We start from the raw sequence: 12,158 nt of genomic DNA on the forward strand, positions 1-12,158 counted from the left end.
CATATGGTGGCTTACAACCAACTGTAACTCTAGTTCCAGGGCATCCAGACCCCACCCCTCTGGTCTCCATGGGCAGCAGGCATGCATGGGGTGCGCAGACATATATTCAGGCAAAACACTCTCATACATGTAAAATAGAAATAATATTTTTTAAATCAAAGTCTCCTATGTGTGAAAATTTAGGCTTAGTCTATTGCTATAATAACTTAGTGAAAGTTTCCTATATATTAGTGTGTAAGCAAACTTAATCTTTAAATATCAGAAAATTAAGCATGTTAATATTTTGTTTGATGTCAATGTAATATACTCATTAATAAGCAGACAATCTACTTTTTTAGTTGTATTTAACTTGTGTGACTTGGCATTGGGAATAGTTGGAGTATTATTTTATGCTGGATGTTACCATATAATTAACACATTAACAAATCATTGTTATATACTTTAATGCAGTGTGAATAATCTTTTTGTGGGATAATGTTGGCCAAATAAGAATGATTTTAGAGCTGGAGAGGTAGCTCAGAGGATAAAAGCACTGGCTGCTCTTCCAGAGGTCCTGAGTTCAATTCCCAGCAACCACACGGTGGCTGACAACCATCTATAATCTATAATGAGATCTGGTGCCCTCTCTGACCTGCAGGCCTGCATGTAGGCAGACCATTGTATGCATAATAATCTTTTTTTAAAAAAATGATTTTAAATTTATGAGATTTCGATTTAATTACTTAATGCTAATAATTTTAGTTAACTGTATTCATAATTATAACATGAAAAATACATAGTAGGACAATATATGATAAAAATAAGCTAACCTTTCATTTTCTTCTTTTCCAGTAACAAAGCAACAGAACTGTGACATATTTAGAAATCCCAGAATCCTATTGTTTAATTATTGGGTTACTTATTAGTCTGTAATACAAAGTATTGAAAGTCCTAAAGGACAAGCCTAATTTTTCTACTTTTCATTTCAGGAAAGTGAAAAAGACTTGGAACAAGCTGAGGAGTATAAAGAAGCACGCATAGTTCTGGATTCAGTGAAGTTAGAAGCCTGAAATTTTTCTGTACAGGGTGTTTTTTGCATTAAATCCTGGGGTCCATTCTACAATTTGTTATTTTTGGCCACTGCTGTGTTTAGTAATATGAAAACGTGGTTCTTTTTATGCAGTTGCATATATTTTTCTTTGCATAACTTAATGTGTCAAATAAATGAGTTCATCTAATAAAATTGTCTATTTCATATGTTACAAAAATTTCAGTTGACCACTTAGTTTAATGGCTGTTCATTAAATCAGTTAAGTGTTTTTGACAGATACCAGCTTCAATCTGAAGTTTAGATATTTTGTGATCGTTTATTGGTTTAAAAATATCGAGAGAGCACCAGGGAGGCACCCCATCTGTGTAGCTGTCGGAAGCACATGTCCCTGCTGAGCAGACTTCCCAGTGAGGCCTTTTGGCAGAGGGGCACCCACACCCCTGTAGCTAACCCTCCACTTACTATCTGTAAGTGATCCCAATAAACTCATGGGTTTCCCAGATTCAGTTTTGGTGGAATCATTCCCTGGAATGTTGTTGGCCCCTTATGACCAAGGGTGCACTTTGTTTCTGTCTACCCCAGAAGGAATTTTAGCAACTTGATGACACAGCCAAACATGGACTAGATTTTTACTTCCTGTCCTTTTTTGATGTGGTACCTAGGGCCTCAGACATAGTAGGCAAGTGCTGTGTCACCAAGTTAATCTCCCGCTGGATGTTTTTACTTTTTATTCAGCTCTTGTTAAGTTGCTGGGTTGCCTTGAGCTCACAGTGGAGTCCACAAAGGCCTTGAATTTAATATCTGCATGTCTTAGTCTCCTGACTTGCTGGGCTTACAGACCATCACAATCAGTTGTGGCCAAACTGTCTTCATTGACTGGAAACAAGTATCATTTTGTCACAAAGTATTTTTCCTGCAGGATTATAAGACCAAATCATTTGAGTTTTTGTTTTTGTTTTTTTTTTTTAAATACACAACTCAGTTTCTTATATGCCTGGAACATGTGGGTAAATGTCATGGCCCCAGCTGAACATGGCATTGATACAGTGAACCAAAACAGTATTAAATAACATATGACGTGTAAACCCGAAGTGGAGAAAAGACACAGTGCTAAAAGTGCCTACAACAGTAGTGTGTTATGGTTTTCAGGACTCTGAATGGGCACTAGAAGCCATAGAACATTTACCAGAACTCTCAGGACTCGAGAAGAGAAATTACTGTCCTTTCTTGTCACAAAGTGCAAAATGTGGCCTCCTCCTGTCTTAGTCTCTTATCTGTACTTGGCTATGGGGAGACCAGTCCTAGCAAGTCGTGTTTTCCCCCAGTGACCTTACAGGAGCTTTCTGGTTGAGCTTTGGGATAATTTGTATTTCTGAATTAGTGTTAATTTCTCAGTAATTAGATTGTTCTTCCTTTAGCCTGTATTGTACCATGTAAACAGTTCCTTAGAAGAAATAGAACTGTGGGAGGGGAAAAGTACACTGGAAATAAGCACATGTTTATTTTATAAGTAATGAAAACTAGTGAGTGCAGTGTTCATCTAACAGTTCTCAACTTTCTGGACAGTAACATTCAAAGGTTAAAATTTTACAACTGCCTGTACCTGTGCACTGAATCTCTTCCAAATTGAGCAGTCAAACCTGTTTAATCTAAATCACTTTGCAAACTTCATCACATTAGTTGGCTTAAAAAAAAAAACCCTATCAAACTTAATCAGGACATATCCTATAGCTGGTTATCATTTATATCTTATTATTAAGTCATTTAGATAAACCAAGGACAGATTAATCCTTTCTTTGATGGCAAAATGGGGATTTTAAATGTCGGTGGAAATCTGACTGTGGGAGAGAGCAAGAGTTCTGAAGCATTTGTCATTAAAGAGTTAATCAGATGGGGTAGTCCTTGAAGGCCTATTGAGTGTGTTAACTGGAAAGAAATGGAATGCTTCAAAAATAGTGTACTGTAAGACAAATTAGAAGTCTTAGTGTAATTGAAAGTCAAGAGTGCTTTTTACAATGCACATCATACTCCACTACTCACCTTCCTGCTCTTGTGAGAAGTGTTTTTCACTGGACACTCACTGACAGGTAGAATTATCTCATGGTAGAGCTGTGCCTGCCTTTTTATTCATGCCTTCTGATGGGCAGTCGACATGATGCTTCCATATTTTTCAAGGGAAATATTTTCAGTGTGTCACAAGGTTTAAATATTTTTAGTGCATAGAATTCTTTCAAATTAATACAGACATTTTTCAATAAAAAGGATGAAGAATGAAAAATGGTTTGCAGAGGAAGAAATGCAAATGGGTAGTTGGGTTTCTAATGTTAATCAGGTTCAAATGTATAATGAATACCAAGTTGTTGGCCTGGTGTGTTTGTAAATATCAGCTGGTAAGTCAAAATGAGGGCAAGAAATGAGAAATAGATATTGGAAAAGTTGCATTGTTCTCATTATAAGCAGCTAATAAGTACCAGGAAAACATGAGGGCTACCTGTACAATAAGAAATTAATGCAGGCATTTAAAAAATTATACAACAGTGAAGGCTTGGATTGTGTCACCTAAAAAGACATGTTGAAGACCTAATCTCCAGAATTTGAAAATGGAGCTGTGTTTACAAATGGGATTCTTATAGAAAGAGATGAAACCATTGATTAACCAAATGTGACTGATAACCTAGTAGTGAGAAGACAGGACAGGCCATATGGTGGCAGAAATGAAATGTGTGTCCCTGTGAGCTGTCGGCACCAGGATGATGCAGAAATAAAGAGGCGGGCATGGAGTATTCTTCCGTGGTGTGTGTGGGTTCTGACCATGCTGATGCACACAGAGCTGTGAAATCATCTGTCCTCACACCCAGGCTGTGGTTCTTCCAGCAGTCCTAGAATGAGTGTGTAGACCCAAAATCTCTCACGTGTGGCAGCAATAACCAAACAGAAAAGAACTGAGCTCTAGAGAGTCAAATAAGACACGTTGAAAATAACTTGTACTAAAAATGGAGAAAAATTACTGTAGAAAAAAATGTTATTTCTTTTGTCAGTCTGAATTTAATGAATAATATACAGCAGTTTGGAGCAAGAAAGAATAAGGAAATGACGCTGAAAATCAATTAACGGATTTTTGTTGTTCTAGTAGGAAGACATAGTTGGAAGCAAATAGAAAAAAGAATGTTGAGAAAACTACCACCTACTATTACAACTTACTCTAACACCAAAATTCATGACACTGGCCTAGTGTGTGTGAAGATCTGGGTTTGGTCCCTAGTGGTTGCATACACAAATGCATGCACACACACTTCCTAAAAAGAGAAAATGGGGTCGGGGCAAATTATATATAATATATATGGAAATATATTCACATTTTCATATACATACATGAATTCAGTGTATGATAAAGGCTATTTCAGACCTCTGAAGGAAAAGTAGGTCATCCAATGACTTGCTAGCAATCTGGAAAACAAAATACAGAGGTAAGAATTTACCTCTGACATCAAAATGGATTTAAGTTGGTCAAAGGTTTCAACATAAAAAAGAAAAAGATAAAACCTAGGATGATGAATTTTTCAGTGGGTGCAGTGAGTAAAGTAGATGGAACTTAATTCACTGTTAGGAGAATACTTTTAGGATTCTCCACAAATGAATATTAGATGTAATGCAGCCTGCATCAAAACTAGAGGACAGAGAAAATAAGCAGGGGACTAAGAACATCCCCAAATGGAGACTGGGCGGGGAGAGTAGGAGAAAAGTATGCATCACTGCATTGGGTGCTGAATTTAAACCACCCATCCAGAAGGGTGGGACTGGCGTAATCTAAGCTGTCCGAAGAAGAGACCCAGCATGGATCACAAGCTTGCTTGATAGAGCTGGCATTTCAAGACAAAGAAAAAAATGGTGGTGGTGCACACCTTTAATCACAGCCTTGGAAGGCAGAGGCAGGTGAGTTCGAGGCCAGCCTGGTCTACAAAGTGAATTCCAAGACAGCTAAGACTGTTACATAGAGGAAACCCTGTCTTGAAAAGGGGCGGGGGGTGGGGGGGAACATTTGAGGAAGCTTGGACAATTCTTGGAAACTGATGCCAATGAATTAGTGTTCATTCCTTAGTTGTGATGTTATTATCATTATATTTGTTAACAAAAGCCAGTATGGGTATCTTTGAGAGATTATGCTGATGTATTGACTAACTAAATTACAAAATGGATGCATTTTTCTTGAAAGCAGTTGATAGACTGAGACAGTCACTGCTGAAGTGGTCATTTTCAGTTGTTTTGTTTACTTATTGTGGAGTCTGTAAAGTTCTTCCCATATTTGTATCTCTTCAAAGTGCTTCCCCCCAATCTGTGGCATGTAGATCGCCAGTTCTCCCAGCACCATTTACTGAACAGATTATGCTTTCTATTTTCAGATTAATTGGCCAAATCCCTACTTCTGGACCCTGTTCCATTCCACTGGCCCATTTTCTGCCCTTTGATCAATACCACCTATCTTGACTGCTGTAGGTTTATAGTAAATCTGAAATTGGACAGTAGTATTGCCCCCCTCAGCACTGTGTTATTTATTCTGGGTGGTGTATTTATTTATTTATTTATTTATTTATTTATTTATTTATTTAAGCATCCTCACATAAACCTACGAATCAATGTCTTGGTCTCCCCAGATAACCTGCTGAGATTTTGATGGGATTGCACTGAAGTTGTAGATGAAGTCAAGAAGGACTGACATCTTAATACTGTTGCTAAAAACATTGAATGGATGTCTATCTAGTTTGTTCCCTGTAATGTGTCCCAAGGACATCTTGTATGGATTCTGTTAGTTACACCTGTGTATTTCAGTTTCTAGGGGTTCAGACATAAATTATACTGTGCTTTTAGTTTGAAATTCTACTTGCTCATCAGCAGTGCATAGGAAAGCGGTGTCTGTAATCACATGTTAGTTCATGAGCTTTGATTCCTTTGGACATCTACATAGACAGCAATGTTCTTTTTGCATAAAGACAGTTTTACTTCGTGTGCTAGTTAGTTTTTTTTTTTAACTTGACACAACTTGGGAAAGGAAATTCATTTGAGAAAATGCCTCCATCAGATCGCCTTTCAAGTCTGTAGAGCATTTTCTTGCATAATGGTTTGTGTGAGCGGTCCAGCTCACTGTGGGTTCTGCCACCCAAAGTGTGGTCTTGGGTTCTATAAGAAAGAAGCTGAGTAAGCCAGGGGGAGCAAGCATTGTAGCATTCCTCCATAGTCTCTGCTTCAGTTCCTCCCTCAAGTTCCTGCCCTGACTTTCTTTTATGGTGGACTGTGATGTGGAACAGTAAGGTAAAATAAATCCTTTTTTCCCCAAGTTGCTTTTGGTCATGGTGTTTTATCAGAGCCGTGGAAACCCTAAGACACTTCTTAATCCAGACACCTTTTAATTTCTTGTCTTATTTCCTTGGCTAGAAGTTCTAATGAGCAGTTATCAGAGGGAGCAGCTTTATTTCATTCATCCTCAATGGGAGAGCTTCTGGATTTCTTAACTTTAACGTTTTACTGTTTATGATGTCAGCTGTAGGGCTTTCATGCATGTTCCTTGTCAAATTCGGGAGGTTTCTGAATATCCTTATTTTAGTGAGAGTATTGGTGTTGGTTTTATCAAATGCTTTCTCTGTTCTAATGATACGATCATATAAATTTTTCTTTTTCAGTCTGTGGATGAGATTAATTACATTAAATGATTCTTAAATATCGATCCATTCTTGCATATGGAGACAAATCCCATTTGGTCATGGTGGCAGGGAATTCTAGGTAGTAAGGAAGGGTCATTATAGAAAGCTGATCTAGTACTATCTGAAACATACAGCTATCGGTATGCTAGCATCCTCTGGCACAAATGGCATATTTGGTGTTGGATATCTTTTCTGATGTACAGTAGGTAACTCCCATGTCAGACATACTCTTTGAGACATATGGACATCAATATTTCGACATCCTAATACACAGACACACACACTAGTTTGTGGTCAGTAACCCCCTTTACAAATAATCTGACCAGTGCTCATAATGCTGTTTTTTACTAAAAACAGGCAAAGCTGGAGGCCTGAGTTTTACCTGGAGAGGGCTAGCTCAAAGCAATAAGATACACCTGAAGAAAGTGGGAGGAATATTTAATCCCCTAATGCAATGTGTACTTATGCACCACAAAAGGCAATAGCTCTAGACAACAGCTCCCAGCCTGCCACTGCCAAACCTGCCCACTTTCATGATTTCTAACTCAGAAAACATGGCTCTCTATCTTCCTCTTCTTTCCATGGCCCTTCTGCCCGAGCTCCCCATCTCCAGTCCACTTGCCCTGTTTCTTCTTTCCAATTCCAAGGAATCATCCTTGAGTTCTCTCCTTGAGTAACTCATTGAGACAATGGGTAGCAGAGTTGGGGTTCTATTATCTGAACAAGAAGAGTGAGTCTGTGCTGCTCTGAACTCCTGGGATTTTGCTTTTGATATGCAGCATGACCTTGCAGGCCATCACTGATATACGTCACCCTTTCTCACCCAATCTCCAAAGAACAAGATTGCCACGCCCCCCACAATCTTCCTAAGTGTGTTGTCAACACAAGGAGAGAATTCTTTTCTGTAACTCTAGAACAATTCCAGGAGGGGGTCACTTCTCTACTCATGAAGGGGTCAGTCCCCACATTGCCTGTATCATTTTAAAGCCCCTTGTCATGCTTGACTTCAGGGCCCTGCTGAGGATCTCCAGGTTTGCTTTCTCCTCTACTTGTGAGTCTGGGCAGCTCTCAACTCACACAGGTCAAAGTGTGGACACCTCTCAACATTTCTGCTGCCAGAGCTGTGGCAATGTTAGACACTCACACTGCTTGCTCATACCCTACCATCCTCTAAAGCCAACCTGTTCTCCAGCCCAGGCCAGTCTACTCTTACCTGGAAACATTTCTCATCCATGCCTTTTGGTTGTTATTTTCAGCATCTGACTACCACCGAGCACCAAGCTAAGCTTTGGGTCATAGGGTTGAGAAGCCTGGGATCCTAGAATCAATCCTCATGTTGCAGTGAACTAAGGAATCTGATAAAGGTCATACAGGGTTCTATGGGAACATATAAGAAGGGACAATAAGCACAGTTTGGATTGTGTGTGCTATATACCTCAGCTGCCCCAGTGATTTTGATTTGCAGATTTTATGAAAAACTCAGGGTCAGAAGACCTCTGCATCACATGGGATGTGTCAGCTGCTAGCAGCAGAACTCCTGAAAGTTTTGATTTACATAGTACAGGTTAGCAAGGTCCTCACACCACTGGGAGCCTAGGAGTGGATGGTTCTGAACTCAGGACAGCAGATCATGGATAGGATTGAAATCTCAGGCTGTCCCAACCTCCTAAGCATTCACACTGACCCCTTGTATGTACTGTCTTCCCTCTGGTACCAGACTTGAAGTGGGCAAGACATCCAAGTTTTCCATTTCTCTAGGATAAAGTTCAATGTGGTTGAGTGATGGATTAGACCCCTCTGGGAGCTAGCAACCCAACTGCTTCCCCAGCGTGATTTCTCAGCAAAAGTTGCAGCCCAAGGTGCACGTTTGTGTATACCTAACAGCCACTTGCAGGACTCATTCACACAGACATCATGTTTGAATAGATCTGTAGTAAGGCCTGAGAAGTCACAAGTTCTGTCATATAAGAGGTTCTCAGATATTGCTGAAGGTGATGAGGAATCACACTTTGAAAGACAGCTTCTCTGTATTAGTTTCCCTAAACTGTCAGATGAGTAAGTGACTCTGGAAGAGGCACACATCACTCCTGGGTGGCTTAGTGATGATGTAGCTTGTTGGTTTCACCCTTGGAGATTCTGAAGTAGACTTGGATCTGAGTTCAGAACCAAACTTTTTTATTAAGCATTTCTCCCCCCACCGCCCACCAAAGAAGACTTCGCCAAACCCAGGGGACAGAAAGTTAGCTAATCTATAAAAGTCTTCTAGCTCCGTATTCTAAAAGCAACATCACTAGTTACAGCCACTTGATGTGACCTACCCCACTAAATAAATACATTTTTAATGTAATGTTTTTCAAAAGAGAAAGAAAGGATGAAAAAGACAAATGGGAACTCGATGCAGTAGGCTCACCATTCTTCCCTCCAGTTTATAGACATCTGAGGATCAATTTCTTTATTTCCATGACTCTCCTCTCTTCTCTAGAGGGAGAGCAAAGCTGGAAATGATGACACTAGACAGTATAATGATCTGTCAAGGAGCAGTAAAGATCCCGTTCTGCTAGAAACCCTCTCAACTCCCCACTTCTGGAAGCATTTAGTCCCTTCACTTTTGACTCTCAGCATCTATCCCTATTATTACACACACACACACACACACACACACACACACACACACACACACACACACACACTATTCCATATATAGTTTTTTGAGACAGGGTCTCTCTATGTAGTCTCAAGTCCTGGCTGTCCTGAAACTTGTTCTGTTGATCAGACTGGCCTCTAACTCAGAAAAATCCACTTGCCTCTATCTCCTGAGTACTGGGATTAAAGGTGCATGTCACCACTCCAGCATGAAGAAAGTGTTTTAAATTGAGCATCTGAAAGGTTACAGAGCACAGCAGACTCCTATCCCACTATCTTCTCAGTCTTCCTCCACTTCTGACTTCCTCCTGTGCCTTTGGGTGGAGTCCTCCATGTCCCCCAGCAAAGGGGGAAATCTAAACCTGAAATCTAAACTTCCCCATAACCCATGTGACTTGACTGTGCAGTTTAGGCAAAGTATACAAATATTCCCAAATCCTGAAAGTTCTGGAATCTGAAGTACTTCTGACCAGGATTCCTACTTGTGGGGCTTGCTTTTCACTGCTCCACAGCATTTATTGACTCCCTGTAATGACAGCGGGGATCTCGTGCTCTTAGGCCAATCAATATGCTATGATTATGTTTGATTGACCCATAATTATTTTTCTCATAGTTAGTAACAGCCTCCATTTTTAATGCTAGCTTTCTGTAAACTGCATATGATTCTTTGATGATGCTTTGTCATGTCAATCAAACAACTGGAGTCAATTTTCCCAAACTTAAAATGGGAGCACTTTTGGTTTTGCCATGGGCCCTCCCTCTCAGAACCTCCTTCCCAGCAACACCTGCTCTCTGATGGCTCCCTACTTTCTTCATTATTCAGACTTTAGAGGCTCTAGATGGCTCTGTTTCCGTTTTGTCCACTACTGTAGCCCTGAGGCACCTGAGTCTATTAAAGACTTGAAATGAGGATTGTCCAAATTGAGACATGCTGTAAGTGTTAATATGGGAAAAAAGATTATAAAGCATTTTATTATAATTTTATACTGCTTGTTAAAAAATGATAGAGTCTTAGATTTAGTGGGCTAAAGTGATCACTAAAATTAATTCTCCTTGATGTTTCTTTCATTTTGAATTTGGCTACCAGAAAACTAAAACAACTGTGACTGGGGGTCCATCCGTCCCACACACACACCCCACGCCACCCCGAGACCCCTGCAAGGGTTTCTCTGTGCAACAGCCCCAACTGTCCTGGAATTTACTCTGAAGACCAGGCTGGCCTGGAACTCACAGATCCACCTGTGTGCTGGGATTAAAGGTGAGCGACACCACACCTGGCTGGCAAAGTGTTCTATGGAGTAGCATGACTCTGATATATTTTGCTTTCCCTGTTCTCTTTTCCATTTGTTAATTTGTTGTTTTCTGGGAAATTTCCTTGATATCACCTTTCTTCCTTCCACTGACCTTTTACCTTTTGTTTGTTTGTTTGTTGTTTCTAAGATCCTGGCCTCAAACTCCTAGCTCTCTGCCTTTCACCCCCTGCTGTCTCCTGTCTGGTTTTTGTTATTCTTATGACTCACTTAAAATTATTTAGCATTTTCTTAATGGCATTTTTATAGAGAGAGATTAGCACAATGTCTCACTGTCTTCATCTGTAGGCGGGGTGGGGGGCGGGGGTGCTCCTGTCTCTCCCTAGAGCTCTGATTAGTTCCTGACTGTTATTTCCTCCTCTAAGAGATAGTAGCTCCTTCCAGGGCATGGTGACGATCTGCTTTATCTTTAAGTCAGACACACACACACACACACACACACACACACACACACACACACACACACACACCCATTCTGATTCTCTTTATATATTCATATAAATATATCTTCATGTATCTTTGCCCATGTCTCAGAAAGAGAGTGTCCTGTTCTGCTAAACCAAAAAAGACTACCACACTCAAAAATCCCTCTCTACTACTTCCTGTGCATCTCTCTATCCATCTTCCAGACTCCCTCTGACGCTCTATGATTATTTTCTGTCAACTAGTTTCTGGCTCTGCCTCCTGACCAAGGTTGATTTTATTTAATTAATGTAAAAACAAACTTGGGTTTCACAGTGTGATCAAATATCCTGCAACATATTATATATTGAGTATTCAACAGAGAAGGAAGTTATTTGTACAAGTTATACTTTTGTGTCATTGGTCCCCATATGCTTTGGGATAAATATCCCTTTACCTCTCCGAGTCATAGGAGGAGATGAGCATCTAATGTCTGGATGATTCCTAATATGTCTTCCTGGTGTCACATTCTAAGAATTCCTGTGTCCAGTTTCTTTATTGCATTTGACCACTTGCTTCCAGACTAGTATTATGCTGCTATAGACATTGCGGACTTGTATATTTCTTTTGTGAAAGGAAGACTTTTAATCCACCAAGAGAAGAAATATGTCTCCCAGTGAAGGGAGTCATGATTCATGACCCACAGCAGTGTCAAGGACAGTGTGGAAAACAGAACAAGGGAAACAGTGTCTTCTCTTGTCCTGCCTAAGTCTGCCTAAGTCTTGTGAGACTGGAGAGGTAGGGACAATAGAGCTACCGAAAGTTGCTTTAGAATGTAGATTTTACTCAAGCTGGATGAGGGGAATTTATTAGGAGGCTGCTGCCATTGAAGGTAGTTTGTTTCTCACAGTTCCCAAGCCAGGCTGAGTCATACCAGCAAGAGAAAACCTGGCCACATGCTTTGTGGGGTTGAGAGAAGGAATTCCAAGACAAGTAAGAGCTGAGGGTTGGATAGTGTGGGTCCTCTTGGTAGGTTCTATCTTCTGGCCTGATCTGTCCTTGTCTATCATGCAGCCT

General features: G+C 40.1%; 1 protein-coding gene across 1 annotated transcript in view; it reads left to right on the forward strand.

Moving 5' to 3' along the window:
* Tbca (tubulin folding cofactor A) overlaps nt 1-1,222 on the forward strand; it is a 60,560-nt gene extending 59,338 nt beyond the window's left edge. The window contains exon 4 of the mRNA XM_027401710.2: nt 969-1,222. Within this exon, the coding sequence (XP_027257511.1) occupies nt 969-1,049 (81 nt within the window). The 3' untranslated portion in view covers nt 1,050-1,222. The remainder of the gene's footprint in view (nt 1-968) is intronic.
* Nucleotides 1,223-12,158: the final 10,936 nt, after the last annotated feature.

Source organism: Cricetulus griseus, chromosome 2, assembly GCF_003668045.3.
Source record: "Cricetulus griseus strain 17A/GY chromosome 2, alternate assembly CriGri-PICRH-1.0, whole genome shotgun sequence".
Taxonomy (NCBI): Eukaryota; Metazoa; Chordata; class Mammalia; order Rodentia; family Cricetidae; genus Cricetulus; species Cricetulus griseus.